Source organism: Acaromyces ingoldii (assembly GCF_003144295.1).
Source record: "Acaromyces ingoldii strain MCA 4198 unplaced genomic scaffold FA10scaffold_7, whole genome shotgun sequence".
NCBI lineage: Eukaryota > Fungi > Basidiomycota > Exobasidiomycetes > Exobasidiales > Cryptobasidiaceae > Acaromyces > Acaromyces ingoldii.
The window spans coordinates 810,300-826,505 of record NW_020290253.1 but is presented as its reverse complement, the minus strand read 5'-3'; the positions used below and the strand labels follow the sequence as shown (position 1 = coordinate 826,505).

The 16,206-nt window shown below is 58.1% G+C and overlaps 9 protein-coding genes across 9 annotated transcripts; 5 read left to right on the top strand and 4 right to left on the bottom strand.

Moving 5' to 3' along the window:
- Nucleotides 1–277: 277 nt before the first annotated feature.
- On the top strand, nucleotides 278–3,568 carry FA10DRAFT_269544 (DUF155-domain-containing protein). The gene has a single exon (XM_025522798.1). It carries the CDS (start codon nucleotides 321–323, stop codon nucleotides 3,561–3,563), a length of 3,243 nt encoding a protein of 1,080 aa, XP_025374790.1. The 5' UTR covers nucleotides 278–320; the 3' UTR covers nucleotides 3,564–3,568.
- A 691-nt stretch (nucleotides 3,569–4,259) lies between these two features.
- FA10DRAFT_289011 (hypothetical protein) lies at nucleotides 4,260–4,891 on the bottom strand (the record flags this gene model as incomplete). The annotated part of the gene is made up of 2 exons (XM_025524251.1): nucleotides 4,260–4,456; nucleotides 4,528–4,891. The coding sequence occupies 2 exons, from the start codon at nucleotides 4,889–4,891 to the stop codon at nucleotides 4,260–4,262; spliced, it is 561 nt and encodes a 186-aa protein (XP_025374789.1).
- FA10DRAFT_189389 (hypothetical protein) lies at nucleotides 4,815–5,753 on the bottom strand. Its single transcript, XM_025518359.1, has one exon. It carries the CDS (start codon nucleotides 5,411–5,413, stop codon nucleotides 4,934–4,936), a length of 480 nt encoding a protein of 159 aa, XP_025374788.1. The 5' UTR covers nucleotides 5,414–5,753; the 3' UTR covers nucleotides 4,815–4,933.
- Nucleotides 5,754–5,830: 77 nt separating this feature from the next.
- Nucleotides 5,831–7,540, top strand: FA10DRAFT_269542 (hypothetical protein). The gene has a single exon (XM_025522797.1). It carries the CDS (start codon nucleotides 6,148–6,150, stop codon nucleotides 7,387–7,389), a length of 1,242 nt encoding a protein of 413 aa, XP_025374787.1. The 5' UTR covers nucleotides 5,831–6,147; the 3' UTR covers nucleotides 7,390–7,540.
- On the bottom strand, nucleotides 7,381–8,580 carry FA10DRAFT_269541 (hypothetical protein). Its single transcript, XM_025522796.1, has one exon. The coding sequence runs from the start codon at nucleotides 8,384–8,386 to the stop codon at nucleotides 7,631–7,633; it is 756 nt and encodes a 251-aa protein (XP_025374786.1). The 5' UTR covers nucleotides 8,387–8,580; the 3' UTR covers nucleotides 7,381–7,630.
- Nucleotides 8,581–9,622: 1,042 nt separating this feature from the next.
- FA10DRAFT_234281 (acetyl-CoA synthetase-like protein) lies at nucleotides 9,623–11,869 on the top strand (the record flags this gene model as incomplete). Its single annotated transcript, XM_025518975.1, has 4 exons — nucleotides 9,623–9,899; nucleotides 9,984–10,024; nucleotides 10,101–10,207; nucleotides 10,270–11,869. The coding sequence occupies 4 exons, from the start codon at nucleotides 9,623–9,625 to the stop codon at nucleotides 11,867–11,869; spliced, it is 2,025 nt and encodes a 674-aa protein (XP_025374785.1).
- A 311-nt stretch (nucleotides 11,870–12,180) lies between these two features.
- FA10DRAFT_256144 (nicotinamide N-methyltransferase) lies at nucleotides 12,181–13,070 on the bottom strand (the record flags this gene model as incomplete). The annotated part of the gene is made up of 3 exons (XM_025519797.1): nucleotides 12,181–12,252; nucleotides 12,321–12,444; nucleotides 12,478–13,070. 3 exons carry the CDS (start codon nucleotides 13,068–13,070, stop codon nucleotides 12,181–12,183), a joined length of 789 nt encoding a protein of 262 aa, XP_025374784.1.
- A 243-nt stretch (nucleotides 13,071–13,313) lies between these two features.
- Nucleotides 13,314–15,252, top strand: FA10DRAFT_269537 (alpha/beta-hydrolase). The gene is made up of 4 exons (XM_025522795.1): nucleotides 13,314–13,918; nucleotides 13,991–14,531; nucleotides 14,590–14,761; nucleotides 14,826–15,252. Exons 1-4 carry the CDS (start codon nucleotides 13,327–13,329, stop codon nucleotides 14,973–14,975), a joined length of 1,455 nt encoding a protein of 484 aa, XP_025374783.1. The 5' UTR covers nucleotides 13,314–13,326; the 3' UTR covers nucleotides 14,976–15,252.
- Nucleotides 15,212–16,144, top strand: FA10DRAFT_289005 (hypothetical protein; the record flags this gene model as incomplete). The annotated part of the gene is made up of 1 exon (XM_025524250.1): nucleotides 15,212–16,144. The coding sequence occupies one exon, from the start codon at nucleotides 15,212–15,214 to the stop codon at nucleotides 16,142–16,144; it is 933 nt and encodes a 310-aa protein (XP_025374782.1).
- Nucleotides 16,145–16,206: the final 62 nt, after the last annotated feature.

The following is a 16,206-nucleotide window of genomic DNA, read 5'->3' as shown; positions in this document are numbered from 1 at the left end:
GCAGACGAAACGTCGGGCACAATAGGTCCGTCGAGAGCGATCTGGTCTATGGCTCCCTAGCATCGAAGGCAGGCAGAGTAGTGTAGTAGTGTAGTACCTTACGATGCTCGATCTTAAGATGCTTGCCTTATTGAACAATGAATCTGGTTCACCATCATTCTTTACGAGACCACGGGCACCGTAAGTGAAACAGGGGTCGGGGGGAGGAGTGGACTCCACATGGCGCGCGAAGATTTGAAGCACGTCTCCTTCTCTCTCCTGTCCCGTCTTTCGCTCTCCACCTTGAGTCGTCGAGAACTTTGCTTCGACTTTTCGGCGAAATGTCATCGGGCGATTCGTCGCTCAACAGCAAAGGCGCAAAGCCCCCCGGCGGCGGCGGCGGCGGTGGTGGTGGTACACAGACTGGCCCACAGCCGAAGCCTGCGGTGCCGACGACGTCTGTGCCTTTGACGCCGGCTACAGCGGCTGATGTGTCGCACCCGCCCATCAATCGACGAACCACGACGCCCCTGCCGGGCCTCAGCACGACTGCCTCGTCAATCCGCCGCAACCGACGCTCAGAGAACCGCTCGTACAGCGGTGGAGTTGGGGGGAGGTCCGCATCTGCCGGCTCCAACGTGGGCAGATCGTCTTTGCGCCGCGTGCAGTCCTACCACGGTGAAGACGATGTTGACGATGACGACGACGACGATGATGATGTCGACGATCTTGTGGATGGGCCGGGCGATGCGGCGCGACAGCTCGAGGAGTTAAGAGCGGGCATCATCATGCCGGGAATGGGTGGGAATAGGCTTGCTGCTGCCACGCCTGAGCAGGCAACGCAGCAGCAGCAACAATTACAACGGCAGCAACAGCAGCAGCACTTGCAACAACAACAACAACAACAACAACAGCAGCAGCAGCAAAGAGATCACGCGGCCTCGCTCCGCCAGCAAGTCGCTCTGGCTAATCAAGTCAGGTCGAGGGTCCCCGCTACGCTCAAGGCGAGCCTCATCAAGCGTCCGCCTGGAGCGAGTGGGGGTGCGACGACGCCCGGAGGTGGCTCTTCGGCTGCCTCGTCTGTCGCTTCGCAAAAGACTGCAGGTTCCTCTTCGGCCTCTTCATCTTCTTCGTCGACGGTGGCGGCTGCGAAGGGGGCGGGTGCCGGAAACAGGTACAAGGGCACGCCGGCGAGGACGACCAGGTATTCGCTGCCTGTTCGAGCCGAGAAGCCGATCCGGACGAGCAAGACGTCTGGCAAACACATTGTCCTGCCGAGCGAGAGCCAGTTGGCGCCTTTGCCCGACGAGGAGGAAGAAGAGGAAGACGATGATGACGACGATGATGATGAGGAAGAAGAGGAAGAAGAAGAGGAAACGGACGCCGAAGAGGCCGAGGCTGCTGATGACGAGGAGGCCGACCAAGCGCTCGATGACGAAGAGCGAGAGCAGAGAAGACAGAGGAAGGAGGCAGCTCGTCTGCAACAGAAGAAGGCCGAACCAACGAAGAAGAAGTCGGCCATGGCCCCCACGTCTGGCTTCCAGCAGCAGCAGGGCACCGAGGGCTACCGCGTCAAGTTCCGCGACGATGAAGAAAAGGCTCGACACGGTTTACCATCGCCGCGGGCGACGGGGCTACCTGCGGTGCGTGGGCCTGCGCATGCTCGGGCGCCACCCCGCGTGCCCAAGTCGACTGGACCTGCCTACCATACGTTTGAAAGGCTGGCCCCATCAGCGAGGATGCACACACCTCTACCCCGCCTGACGGCCTACGCCATTGCACCGTCAATTCACATTCCTACGCTCATCGGCTTTCTGAGGAGGGAGCACGGCGTGCGGCCAAGGCTGTACGACGAGTGCGCCTACGTCGTCTACTTCAAGCCGCTTCTGCCTGGCTTTGGTCGCGCAGAAGTCAGAAGCGCACCAGAGCCGATGGGCGGTGGCGGACCAGGCCACGAGTCGAGGAGAGAGCGTGAGATTGTAGAGAGAGAGGAGAGCGGGTACGTGGGTAGCTACTTTGCGGCGAAGAAGGAGGACGACGAGGAGCACATCGACGACCAGGGCTATATCAAGGGCGGCGAGGGCGAGGGAGACGGCGAGAACGGAAAGAGCCAGGGTGGCAACGGTGGGGCATCGTCGGGCGGTGGCGGAGATAAGTCGGGTGAGCGAAAAGATGGTGGCGAGGTCACAGAGACAGAGGGCGAGACGGAGAGGGAGGATGGCGGCAGCAGCAAGAGACGTGACTCTCGAGCAGAGGCGAGCGAGGCGAGCGAGACGGAGCTCGACATTGAGACGGACAGGGAGCTGCTGCAGCGACGATACAGCAGCAGCAGCAGTGCCGACAGTCAGCTCGACGAGCGACTGACAAAAGTCTCGGACGTCGAGGGTGAAGAAAGCGGCCTTGCCACGCCAAGGGCGCTCAAGCCGCAGCGTTCCCTCGACGATGAGTTGGAAAGGCACCTGCGTGAAAATATTAGCGACTTTGAAGCTTCGTCGCCCCCCAGCCATGGTCTCGATGCTAAGGCTTCGTCCTCGTCCTCGTCGAATTCTTCTTCGCCGGCGGCTATGAAGCAAGGAGAAGGAATCATGTCAGCAGATGTGGCTGGCGCCATGGATCTCCAGCATCAGCAGCACCTCCAGGAGCAGGGCGAACAGATGGACCTTCCACTACCGCATGGAATCACCTCCCAAGAGGCTAGCCCGACACTTGTGACTTCGTCACGCTGGGAGCAGGACAACAACGTGGGCCAATCGCGATCAAACGAGTCCAAGAACTGGGGCGATTCCGAACAGAGTCAACAGCAGCGTCGATCGGATGGGTCCGGTGGCGCCGAGGGAGAGCGGTCCTCGAAGAGAAGAAGGCGAATCGTGCGCAAGTCGAGGAGGATGCCGAACAAGGCTTCGCACAATCACGACACAAGTCCAAACATGGCCACCTCACAGTCGATTCTCGAGGCACTCCAGACGGCCGAGCTCATCATCCTTCCTTATGGCGTGCTGGTCATGTACAACCTCTCGTTGCAGGAGGAGCGGAGCATCATCAACGATGTTCTCTCGTCTGGGTGCGTCCGCGGAGGCGCTCCCCTGCACGCTGCCGACGACGAGGAGACAGAGGCCTTCCACTTCTGCTACGATCCCACCGTGCCGGCGCCGAGAATCTTCAACGACTTTTTCACCTTCCGAGCCTCCAACCATCTGCTCAAGCTGAGCCTGGCCCACGCCATTGCCCAGAGCACCAAGCTGTCCGTCTTCGAGGAGTCGATGCAGCGGACGCTCGAGCTCACGAGCCACATTCCCAAGGAGCTGGCCTCATCCGGCGAGCTCAAGCTCAAGCGGCGCGAGGCCCTCCGGCTCACGGGCCGCCTCTTCAAGCTCCGCGTCGACGTGAACCTCACCTCCAACGTCCTCGACACGCCAGAGCTGTTCTGGAGCGAGGCAAGCCTCAAGGCGCTGTACGATGCCATCCGAGAGTACCTCGAAATCGACCAGCGCGTCGAGAACCTCAACGAGCGCCTGGCCGTGGGCAACGATCTGCTCGAGGTCATCCATGACCACTTGGGATCGCAGTCGATGAACCAGATGTGAGTGCCAATTTCCTCGATTTCTTTTGAGTATATGGCTTGTCCAAAGCTAAGGAGTACCCCCGACAGCACATGGATCATCATCATTCTCATCGTCGTGGCGTGCTTTGTGGCCTGCGGCGAGATCTCGGCCCGGCTTGTCCTGCACGCTCGCGTTGCGCCTTCCTCGGCGGCAAGCGCAGCCTCGACGATGGTTAGGCTCGCTCTACCTTCTTCGGCTCCTGCCAGTGGTGGTCATCAAGTTGCCTTTTCTCATTCATGATTCCATCGGCCTTTCATCATGTAGACTCCAAATGATGATATTGTCTCTGCATGCCTGTGCGCGAGAGCGTCGTAGAACGAGGTGGTGGGAAGAGAGTGGGGTAAAGGGGGAAGGGGTGGTTGAGGAAGGAAGGTAACAACGTGTACAGATGGCAAGGGGGAGACCAGTCTCCTCGAGATAGACAGCTCCGTTGAGATATACTGGTTGCCGCCCGGACAGTTGTAGAAGGTGGTGGAGGTGTAAGGTATCTCAACATGATGCTGATAGGTAGGGGGGCTAGGAAGAGGAAGCTTAAGAGAGAGAGAAAACCTGTGGGAGAAAGTTGGGTCGCCGCCAAAGGTGTGTGGGGTGCGGAAAGCGGTAAAAGTGATGCTTGAAAGAAGCGATGGCGGTGGTGCACCGCGACAACTTCTATAGCTGACAGAGCCTTCTATCGTTTCAGCTGATGTGGATGACGTTGCTGTCGAGGCGGCGACGATGGCGTTTTTGGTGACCATGCGTCTTCAGCTTTGTCGTAACAGTTGTACTGCTCGCTTCATTGACGCTCCAAGTGACATCATGGAGCTCGCCCTCGTTGAGATCGGCCAGCTGCTTGAACGCACCCTTGCTCAGATCGAAGTGGGACTCATTTTTACCTATGGGATCCAAAGTTGTCAGTTCATCCCATCACGCTCCGAGAAGAATATCGAGGCGCGAAACTGCTCACAGGACCCGCATAAATCGACGACACGGACGACGACGCTCTTTTCCCCCTTTTGCAAAGCAATATCCTTTCCACACCAGCCCAACCCCCAGCTTTCAGGCACGGCAGCAATGTTGTCGCTGTCTTTGGGCTCTTTGACCCCACAAGCCGGCTCCTTGAGCGATTCGCCATCGTACCAGGTGATCACAGTGGCCACTTGTTGTTTCTCGTGCTTCTTTGCCTTTAGAGAGGCGGGGTGGACGTAGCTGTTGCGTGGAAGGAGCTCGGATGACAAAGAGGAAGAAGAGGTCGAGAGGAGAGGACGGGGAACACAGAGGACCGTCGTGGTACCTAGCACCACAATTGCGAGAAAGTTGTGCGCACGCATATTGTCGAGAAAGAGGACAGTATCGAAGGAGTGTAGGCCGACTCAATCGGCCAAGGGTGGCTCGAGAGGAGAGGACGAGGACATGTGGCTAAAGAGAGAGAATGGGAATCGTTGGTGTAGTGACCCGATGGATGGACCCCTCGATGGACGCGTGCCAGAGTGCTGTACGCCCTCTCGTCCAGGTGGTCGTTTCGAGGAAGAAAAAGGCGCGCCAACGCCAGAGACAGTGGAGATTGGGCGTAGAGAGACACCTTGCGTTGTTTGCTTGGCGTGACAATGGGCGTGGGAGGGATCGATGTAAAAGTGGGGAAAGGGTTGAGGGTTGACCGTCGGCGTTGGAGAAGGGGGAAATTTTGGAGGAACGAGAGAGAGAGCGGAGAGGGGAACGTGAGGCTCTTGAACAATAACAACAACAAAGGAGAGGCAAGTGATGGGCTCAAAACCAGGGACAGTCCCCAATTGATTTGCGGCCCCGACTTGACTCCGACACAGGGCCGTGAGTAGGCGTGGCGGGCGGTCCATTGGCAAGCGGCAACGCAACTCCAACGGAAGCGCGACCAGAAACGCGGCGCATGAGCCTGACACAGAGCAGCGCGGAGCAACTGCTTGCTCCTATAACTTGCTACGTTCCTTCTCTTCTATAATGAGAGAGGGCCCCCTCTTCCGTCTTGCGCTGGATGCAAAAGGGGAAGCAATGCGGTGCGGCGCGCATATGAGCAAGCTTGATGATCGCTGAGGAAGTGGCAAGCAGAAGTGCTTGGCGCCGTAGGTGCGGTCCGAGCGCGTCTCGCTCATTCGCTTCTGCCATATTTGCCGTCTGTGGCGCGGACCACCTCTAAATCAGGCCACAAGGACAATTGCCCTGAGGGCTCGAGGATCACCTTTATGCTACTAGTACTGATGATGCGTCGCATATGAACGGAGACAGAGAGAAAGTGCGCTAATCCCGATCGCAGAGTCACACAATTCTGCGTCTTCTTTCCCGTAGGTCTCAAGGCCGCTATTTTGGATTGGAGGATCCCGAAACATCAAGCTGGCCGGACGTCGACTCAAGGCTTCTGAGTGTCCTTGCCTTTTGTGAGCAAAGCCCTCTCGAGTTACTGTGCGGCATTTTGGCTCGAGGAGCGCGCAGTTTGGGCGCACATTTTTAGCCCGAATCGGATTATTTTTATGGCTTGACGGATTTCCATCTATCCAGCTCTCCCAAATTAACGCCGTACTACACACCCCAGGAGGAGGTGAGAACCTCTACACCCATGGACGCAGCGAGGTGGGCGCGGGCGCCGCCTTCCTCGCGAGGCACCACAATTACCTTTTCGCCCACGCCCTCGCCCTCGCCCTCGCCAAGCCCAGCGCCGGGTGCGTCGCAGCCCGAAGCGGGGCCGTCGCGGCCCTCGCCGCCGAGCTCTACCTCGTCGACCGACGAGGACCTGGCCGATGCCCCGTCACCCACATCGAGACGCAGCGATTCACCGACGCTGCCGCCAACGAATTCTTCACGCGCATCGCGGGCAAAGGAGCTCAAAGAGTACAAGAAACTCGTCAAGGAAATGCAGGAGCAAGAGGCATCGGACCTGGCAGCGCGCCTCGCTCAGCGCGCTTACCTCGAACGGCTCGCGGTCAGGTTCTGGTCTGCGTGCATCATTGCTGAGAGAGAGGCACAACAAAAGAGAAAGGAGGAGAAGAGACGAAAGAGGAGCAGGAGCAGTCTAGAGAATGAAGTGGAGGAGCATGAGGAAGGAGAGCGCGGGACAGAGGAAGAGCAGGACTGGAGGCGCATCAAGGCGACAATCTGCAGACGGGCTGCGAAAAGCGAATCGATTCGGCATCGCTCGGCTGCTTTTCGCTGGCCGGTACATCCGTCAAAGTGTGACGTGCCGCCGTGGACGTTTGGGGACGAGATCGTGGGCATCATGGAGCGCGCAATAAGGAGAACGAGGACGAGCGACGAGCCGCCAGACGCCGCGATTGCGATGCCCACGGTCGCCCTTGCCTTGGACAAGACGACGGCAATTCTCGACTGGCTAGCCGACGGGAGAGGCCACGACAGTCAAGAGGATCCTGCAGACTGGACAGATGTCCTCCACTATTTGGAGGATGGCGACCACGGTATACCAACGGTGGTTACTGCCAGAGTCAGGGAACGGCTGCTAGACATCTACGGCGAAAGGCCTGGGAACCTGGGGGCACAGCGTCTCGAGCAGGTCCTCGACGGCCTCTTCCGGCACGCAGCAGGAAGGAAGAAGAGCCTTGGTCCAATTGAGCTCATGGCGAAACGGGCTGTGGGTGAGCCATCTTCCTCGTCTTCTGCAACTATTCGGAGGCGGCCTAGGACGAGCTGCGAGCTAGAAGGAAGAGGGAGTAACCGAAAAATACAACGGGAGGCAGACGCGATGCTCCTGCTCGAGCCATCATTCACCAAACGCGCCAGATACCTCGAACTGCCACCTGTGGACCGCCAGCGATCAACGGGGATTACTACTACTGCTGCTCGTTAGACTATGGTGTATTCATGAAGTTGATGAAAGTTGAGAAATCTGATGCTACAGAGGAAGCAAGCACGCTACTGCTGCCCTTTGCCCTTGCTCTTGCTTGTTTGCGTGATGCATTCGTTGGTGTGTCTTGTGCCCCCCAACCTTTCTAACCCTCTCCCTCCCACTTGTTCTTCTCTTCTTGATTCTTACTCCTTCCTTTCGCTTCCCCATCGGCCTAGCGTTTCTCGTGCCGCACCACCCCTGCCTACATCTCCATGTCGAATTGCTCGTCGCCGGTGTGGGCCCCTCCCGCAAGGCTGCCCGACGCTGGTCCCGGACCCGACTCGGCCGTCTGAGGCTGCACCCGGCGATCGCCGTCGACGCCCTCGACCGAGGCCTTGGTGGGACTCGACTGCATGGCCAGCTTTTCCCGGAAGCTGCCCGGCTGCTGTCCCGCCGACGAAGGGCTAACGGGTCCCTTTGAAAAGTTGAAGGCCGTTCCCGGGCTGCGAGACGCACCAGCGTGCTCGAATGTCGCCGTCGCCGCGCCAGGCGTCGCTCCAAATGCACGGTTGCCCGCTGCCAGCCCACGGAGGCTTGCCTTTTCGGGCGAGCGGCCAAGCGAGCCTGCGCCCCCGAAGCCAGGCCCATTGGCACCCACGCCCGATTGTCCGCCGTTGGTGTACGAGGCGAGTCCGGCGCCTCCTCCTCTTCCAAGTCCTCCTCCTCCTCCTCCTCCACCTCCGCCGACGCCGCCTCCATTGACGCTCACCTGCGACTTCTCGGGCGATCGCGAAATCTCGGCTGGAATTGCACTCAGTGGCAGGTGGCGTGGCGGCGTCTGCGAGAGCGGGCTCGACGCCAGCGAGAGGAGCTGCTCTCGCGAGTAGACGATTCGGGAGCCGCCAGGCGTGGTGCCAAAGAGGTTCTGCCCGCCGGGCGTTGCGCTGAGCTCGTCACGCGACGGCACCCCGTCGTTGGGCCCCGCCCGGCGGATCGTCACTGGCGACGTCTTGGACATTTGCGATTCGCTTGCAGCTTCAGAGGACAAAGATAAAAGAAGAGGGGACCGAGAGATCGTGACCAAGGCTGCGGGCAATTGGGACGAGCGGCGCAGGTGGTGAGGAAGGGGGGGGGGCCTCCAGATAGGCAGCGTCACTCCCGTCGGCAATATCCACACCTTCTATGGAGGCTAAGGTCGCGTGGCCTTTGCGTGCTTTCTTTTCCCATTTTTCTTATTTTTGGCTCTATTTATTGCCTGCCTCCTTGCGACGTCATGTTCCAATCCAGGTCTACATTCGCGACACACGCATGTGCACTGACCACTTGTCTGATCAATCACTCACTTCCTTAGAGCGCCCACAGCAGGCTGCATTAGAAAGTGAGCTGAATCTCCTTATGCTGCAATTTTGATGGCGACATGGTTGCCAGAACCCTCGAGCTTCGAGTGCCATAGTACGAGGCATGGACAGGCCAGGTAAGCGTTGCTGAAAGCGAGGCTATGCATAGCTTTCGGTGAAAGACTCGGCGACCGAGCGCAAGGCCGGCCAGTGGCCAGAGTGAGGTCCTTTTCAAACATCAAACAAGGAACCAAGGTTGAGCTCGCTGTTGACAAGCGAGCAGGTTGCCGCACACCGCAACCGTGCTATGATTTGCAGGCTGCTTTTTTCCCAACTATAACTGTTATCTTGTTGGCGGAGTTGATTGACTTTTGAGGAGCTGACAACCAGACCGAGTCAGGGTCTGAGACCGTGACTACTGCTCCAGGAGCTCGGGAGTACTTGGCAGGACATGCAGATCAGTGGCTTCCGACGATTGCACTACTACTACTAGTACTACAGGTGACTACACTAGCTACCAAAGCACAACATACAGCTGTGCTCTAATTTCTTGACTGGCACCGATCTTGGAGCCCAACCCCACGCGGACTGGAGCAGGCCAATGGCTGGATCTCTGTTTCCTGAGCTGAGACCAGACTGTCGAGGTGCCCTCGCTGGCGAGACAAAATAAAACCAAAAAAAAAGTGGAGCCCACTAAGCAATTGTGAAAAGCTGCGCGCGAGCCGACCCGGGGGAACCAATCCACTTTCCAATTTTCTCCATCGTCGTCATAGCCTGCCTACATTGCAGCTTGATTCTCGTCCCCACGCCTCTTACGCTCGATCTTTGATCTTCCTTTTACCTTCCTCTCACCACCGCTTGACCTCTTTTCAAGCTTTTCTTTCCCCTTCTATCCTCTCTCTTTTCTGTCAGACACAATGCCAGACCACTATCCTGGAAAGCCAAAGTACGCCTCGGTCGAGGTGGGCGACAAGCCGACGCAGGAGGGCCACGGCCGCGTGCGACGCGCCTTTTGCTCGCCAGACGCCCTCATCGAGCGGCCTTCCGAGGGCGGCATCAAGACGATGGCAGACGTCTTGCAGTTTGCTGTCAAGAAGTTCACCAACAAGCCCGTCATGGGCTACCGTGACACGATCAAGATTCACACCGAGGAGAAGGAGATCACAAAGACGGTCGAGGGAAAGGAGGTCAAGGGTGAGTTCGCTATGCGCTCTGCTGCAAGCTTTGCTTCCCCGCTTGGCTATGCGACTGACAGCCCCCTTCATTGTCACCTCACAGAGACCAAGAAGTGGCAGTACTACGAGCTGAGCGAGTACAAGGTGCGCATTTCTTTCCCTCTCTCTTTGATTACTATGGCTCCTCTCCTTGCTCACTTTTCGCGTGTCCCCACGACAGTACCTCACCTACACCGAATTCGACGGTTACGTCCAGGACGTCTCGAGTGGGCTGACCAACCTGGGTCTGAGCCACGACACACGCTTCAACATCTACGCTTCTACCTGGTGAGTCTGGTCTGGCTAGCTGGCTGATTGTTTGAACGTAAAGCTGAGCAAGGCGACGACAGTCTCAACTGGCAGATCATGGCCCACTCCTGCTTCGCGCAGAACATTCCATTCTGCACAGCCTACGACACGCTGGGAGAAGAGGGCCTGCAGCACTCCCTCAACGAGCCGGACGTTGTCGGCATCTTCACCAATGCCCACCTGCTCGATGTCTTGGCCAACGTCATTGGCGAGACAAAGACGGTCAAGACGGTCGTCTACGACGGCGAGGCCAAGCCCGAGCAGCTCGAGAAGCTCAAGAAGAACGCTGGCGATCGCGAGGGCTTCAAGGTCGTGCACTTTGACGAGGTCAGGAAGCAGGGCAAGGAGAACACGGCCGAAAGGAACCCGCCCAAGCCCGACGACGTGGCCTGCATCATGTACACCTCGGGCTCCACCGGTGCACCCAAGGGTGTCATCCTCACCCACTCGAACCTCATCGCCGCTGTGGGTGCTGTCGAAAAGCTGCTCGGCCCCTACCTCAAGCCTAGCGACACATTCCTTGCCTACCTGCCCCTTGCCCACATTCTTGAGTTCATCGTCGAATGCGCCCTGACCTACGTCGGCGTTACGATGGGCTACGGAAGCGTCAAGACGCTCACCTCGAACAGCACAAAGAACTGCGAGGGCGACCTGCCGACGTTCAAGCCCAGTATCATGGTGGGCGTGCCCGCCGTCTGGGAGACGATCCGAAAGGGAATCAACCAGAAGGTCAACTCGGGTCCCACAGTGGCCAGGATGGCATTCAAGGCCGGTTACACGCTCAAGCAGAACAAGGTGCCGCTCCTCTCCAACGCCGCCGATGCCGTCGTCTTCAGCAAGGTCCGTGCCCAGACGGGAGGTCGCCTTAGGCTCACGCTGAGCGGTGGTGCTGCGCTTAGCAAGGAGACGCAGGAGTTCCTCCAGACGGCTCTCGTCGACGTCCTCCAGGGCTACGGCCTGACCGAGACGGTGGGCATGTGCGCCATTCTCATCCCCGACTTCCTGCAATCGTCCTGTGTCGGTGTCCCCGTGCCCGCCGTTGAGGTCAAGCTCGTAGACGTGCCCGATGCCGGCTACCGTGCTGCCAACAACCAGGGTGAGATCTGGATCCGCGGCCCCGCAGTCAGCAAGGGCTACTTCAAGCGCGAGAAGGAGACGAACGAGGCCTTTTCCGAAGACGGCTGGTTCATGTCTGGCGATGTGGGCCAGTGGAACAAGGACGGAACACTGTCGATCATTGACAGGAAGAAGAACCTGGTCAAGCTGTCGGGGGGCGAGTACATTGCCATCGAGAAGCTCGAGTCGACGTACAAGTCGTGCGACTACGTGCAAAACATCTGCGTCCATGCCGACCCGGATGCCAAGCAGCCCATGGCTCTCGTCTTCCCGCGCGAAGAGGCCTTCCGCAAGCTGCCCGGTGCCGGATCTGGCGCCGACCTGTCGAACCTGTGTGAAAAGCGGGAGCTGGCCACCGCCATGCTCAAGGAGCTCAACGCCGTGGGCAAGAATGCCGGACTCAAGAGCCTCGAGCAGCTCCAGACTGTCGTTCTCGTCCCCGAGGACCTGCCCGTCACGGCTGCGCAAAAGATCCAGAGGAAGCAGGCTGTCGACAAGTACAAGGAGCAGGTGAGTCTGCTCTGACTGCATATGTTTGAGTCTTTGATTTCATCCCGCTGACTGCTCTTCACTTTCTTCCTTTGCCTTTGCAGATCGACAAGGTGTACCCTTGAGCCAAATCAAGCGTCGATATACCCTCGGTTCTCTTTTTGTGTTTCCCTCGCCCCATGATTCCTCATGACTTGTCTCTTTCCCCCACGTTGGTGCCGCACACGACTTTCAGACCAAGTCCAGCCGTGTCCTCTCACCACTCTCTCTTCTGTTTTCGTCCCCGTCCCACTGAACGATAAGGATTGCAATGACAACGTGATCGCTTTCATCTACCTCATGACTGATCACCGCCAGACTCTCCAGCCATGCACTGTCCCTCTGACCTCTTCGCTTCCCGCGTCCTTTGGGAACATTGGCTTGTTTCCACCAGCAAGTCAGCTACCCATTGCCGAAGAAAGGGGAGAGGAGAGACAAAGAGACTTACCGGCATCTTCCACTGGCCCACCTCCTCGCACAGCCAGCCGGCATTCCCCGCCTGAGTGAAGAAGTCCATGTCGCGGTCGGCGAGGTGCGGCCGATGGTGACTAAAGAAGACGAGCGCGCAGGGCCTGTCTCCGTGCCTCTCTTCGGAAGACGAAGACCGTGGTGGGGCAAGGCAGGCGTCCATTGTTTGCAAGAGGGCTGGGTGGGCCTGGTGGTTAAAGATGAGGTCCGAGAGGATGAGCAGGTCGAACTTTTCTCCTTCGAGCTCGGAGAGCAGCGGCGCTGCATCGTGGCCCCAGATGTATCCCTGCGCGCTCGCACAGCCTGCGCTGCCCTCAGTGCTGCCCCGGGCCAGATTCGTGGAGAGATTAGTGATGAGGCCAGGATCGGGGTAGTCGGTCGCAATGACTCGCTTCGCGCCGAGCTTCGCCGCCACTATGCTCGGCAGGCCCGCAGCGGCTCCAAGCTCGAGCACCCGCGCTCCCTTGCACCAGTGGTGGCCCCTGTCTGAACCAGCGAGAAAATCGGACAGCGTCGGCGCGGCATTCCAGAGGTGATGCCCCCACAAGGGATGCGAACCGACGAGGTCCAGCTGGATCTCGTGCTCTTCAGCTTGCTGCCCCTCCCCATCACCGCACAGCCGCAGCGTGTAGGATGCTGTCGTTGGTGGCGGCGTCTTTGGCCGAAACCCCTCGGGCTCGTCAAAGAGGTCAAGCCCGCCGTCGTCGTCGCTCGTCTCTGAATGCGCCATGGTGCATGATGAGCTTCTTCCGAACCAAAGAATATATATATATAAAATGCTCCCCAAGTTCGAGGTTTCTTCGGCCGAAGGTCGGAAGCCTGATGTCCGTGCGCGACGCATGAAATAGCTGGACGTCCGAGGTCCGATGCGCTAGAGAGTGACAACGGGGGGCGTGCTTCCTTCTCTGTGGAGTATAAGAGCTACTGACGTGCTGAGTTTCCTACTCGCTTCCTGTTTCCTTCTTCTTGCCCACAGAACAAACACCATGGCAGGAACCAACGTCCGCAAGTTTCAGCCGAGGCTCGACGATTCGCGCCTCGAGGATCTGAGGAAGCGACTGGAGCTGGCCTGCCAGCATGAGGCGGCCGGCGCAAAGGTAGCGCAGTTCGAGTCAACAAAGGATCGTTTCGGACTCACGCACTCACGCTTTGTCGAGCTGCTCCATGCCTGGCGAGACTTTGTCTCACCCAGCGAGCAGGGCAAGCAGGGCAGGCCGGGGCCCGACCACGATACGTGGCAAGCCTTTGAGAAGCACCTCGATACGTTTCCTCACTTTGTCACCAGCATCGAGGACATTGAACTTCACTTTATTCACGAGAGGGCTTCCTCGACATCGGACCGACGCAAGGTGATCCCCATCGTCCTCCTCCACGGCTGGCCCGGGAGCTTCCACGAGTTCCTCAACGTCATCAAGCCTCTCGCCCATCCTGGAGAGGATGCGCCTCCTGATACGCCCGCGTTCCACGTCGTCGTCCCATCCCATGCCGGCTACGTTTTTAGTTCCACTCCCAAGGTCGACTCTACGGGAAAGGGCAGACACAGTGGTCCGGATGGTGACTTCACTGTCCCCGATGAGGGTGAGCGAGAGAAACTGCGTGTGTCCACTTCGCATATAAGATACTGATCGATGATTGTGCCTGGCTGCTCAGCTCGTCTTGTTCACAAGCTCATGATGCGCCTCGGCTACCAGCATTATGCCGTCCAGGGCGGCGACTGGGGCTCTTCTGTTGCTCGATACCTCGCTGTCAAGTACCCCGATCATGTCAAAGTGGCCCACTTCAACGCCATTCCAGCGCCTCCGCCCCGTCTCACCCTGCCACTTATTCTCAGCCCCCTTCGTTCCCTCATTCCCATCCGGTTCGATCCCGTCCTCTTGCTTCCCGGACCCCTTCGTTACCTTGTCGACTCTCTGCAGGAAATTACTCGCGGTCCACTAGCCCGCAGCTTATACCTGCAGTCGTGGCCAAAGCCTTTCCTTTCGCTCGCAAATTGGTTTATCGGCACGCCGGCGCCCTTGACCAAGGAAGAGCAAGATTGCGTGCGACGAGCTGACGAGTTCGTCGCGACGGGCTCAGCATATTCGATCATGCATGGCACCCGGCCCTCGACGATTGGCATCATCTGCGCCTCAGATCCGTCTGCGTTGCTTGCTTGGATCGGTGAAAAGTTCCTTTCTTGGAGCGACGAAGAGTGAGCCCATTCCTATCCTCGTGCACGCTGGGTGTATTGACTGATTTCCGCATAACAGCCCTGACGATGCGGACATTGCCGCGAGCCTCACGTTGTGGTGGTGCACCGATACAATGCCTCGCTCGCTGTACAATTACCGCAACCGTCCTCCGGGCGGTCCCCGTTGGGTGTCGGACATGCGACAGAACTACGTCTACCAACCCACAGGCTTCTCGAACTTCCCGAAAGAGGTGAGTGTGCCCTTCTCGACCTGCTCCTTGAGCGTTACTGAATGAGTACACATCTACATGACAGATCATCGCAAGCCCGCGCTCGTGGGCTGCGGCCACTTGCAATCTTCGTTGGTACAGGTCACACGAAGGAGGCGGCCACTTTGCGGCCCTAGAGAAGCCTGCAGACTTTGTCGAAGACGTTCGCGACTGCCTTCACGCACTCTGGCGCTGAGCCCTTTTTCCACGCGGGTACGCGGCTTCACACTGAGCCCTTCGGCAGAATTGGCCCCCGCTTACCCTTTCCTTTGTGTGACTGGCCAGCTGGCGGGCTTCCTTGCCACTGTACTGTCGCACGTAGACGTTGAAAATTCTCGGGCCACAAAGGTATCGCTGCACGTTCTTTCCCATCTCTCCCCTTTTCCGGTATCTGCCTTTTCCTTGCTCCTTCCTTCCATCAACCTGTACGCAATGAAGTATCGGCGGGAAGATGTCGCGAATGTCCATGCGCTCTCTATGTCGAAAAGGTCCCCAAATCCTTCCTTTACAGTGAAGGAAGAAAAAGAGGAGGATGTTTCGTCACCAAATGCATCTGTCTCCGTCAGTGGCATGGACGAAATTCCGTCTGCTGTCAGCAGGACCATTCCCCAGGACTTGGTCGTCTCATCGCCGAGGAAGCGCAAGAGGAAGAGCAAAGAGGAGATTATCGTAGGAACTCATGAGCACTCGTTCACCTCAAGTGTCCCTCAGCAGGCCCAGCCTCTTTACCTACATGCCAACCTCGGGCGGCTCGAAACGACGTCGTCCTCATCATCTGTCTTGGCACCTTCATCTTCAAGGTCAAGAATATGTACCTTGAGTCCAACGGTGCAATCTACCCAAAAGGCCAATCGCCCAAGATTGTCCCGGAGGAAGGAGCGAAGCGGGACGGGCCGCAAGCTGCTCAACAAGGCCAAGAGAAGCGCAGGACGCACCAAGGAGCGAAGAAACGTAAAGCGCGGCACCGTTCAGAGCAGCGACGATGAGAAGTCGCCAGAGGTTGACCATAGCGAGGAGGAAGGGGTGAAGAGCGAATGGAAAGACTTGTTGTGTGGGGTCGTCGAAGAGGGCGTCCAAGACGTAATTAGGGGTGTTCTTGACGGGGAGCATCAAAGTGACAACGATGAGGAATCCGAAGGCGATTACCGTTCGCCTGCCAGCTGTGCAATTCATCAGGGATTCGACGACGAGTTGAAGACTCAGTCTGAAGTCGGAGAGGAAGCACGAAACGAAAGCATCAGGCAGGAGGCCGAAGAGCGAGAAAAGAGATGTCTCGATTCAAAGAGGCGCTTAGAACACGGAGGATACAAATTGTGGGATGATGGCGAGTACGATAATGATGGCGTTGGCGACGGCACACTCTAGACTCAGGCCTTAGATATGCAAAAGACGAAGAGCAGCCACATGCATGAAGGCGGCGCACATTA

Bases quoted from the DNA above. Each gene is read 5' to 3' on its own strand.
- FA10DRAFT_269544 (XM_025522798.1), top strand. From the start codon at position 321: ATGTCATCGGGCGATTCGTCGCTCAACAGCAAAGGCGCAAAGCCCCCC.
- FA10DRAFT_189389 (XM_025518359.1), bottom strand. From the start codon at position 5,413: ATGGACCGCCCGCCACGCCTACTCACGGCCCTGTGTCGGAGTCAAGTC.
- FA10DRAFT_269542 (XM_025522797.1), top strand. From the start codon at position 6,148: ATGGACGCAGCGAGGTGGGCGCGGGCGCCGCCTTCCTCGCGAGGCACC.
- FA10DRAFT_269541 (XM_025522796.1), bottom strand. From the start codon at position 8,386: ATGTCCAAGACGTCGCCAGTGACGATCCGCCGGGCGGGGCCCAACGAC.
- FA10DRAFT_269537 (XM_025522795.1), top strand. From the start codon at position 13,327: ATGGCAGGAACCAACGTCCGCAAGTTTCAGCCGAGGCTCGACGATTCG. The intron at 14,532-14,589 runs GTGAGCCCATTC...TCCGCATAACAG, and splicing joins CTTTCTTGGAGCGACGAAGA to CCCTGACGATGCGGACATTG. The intron at 14,762-14,825 runs GTGAGTGTGCCC...TCTACATGACAG, and splicing joins TCTCGAACTTCCCGAAAGAG to ATCATCGCAAGCCCGCGCTC.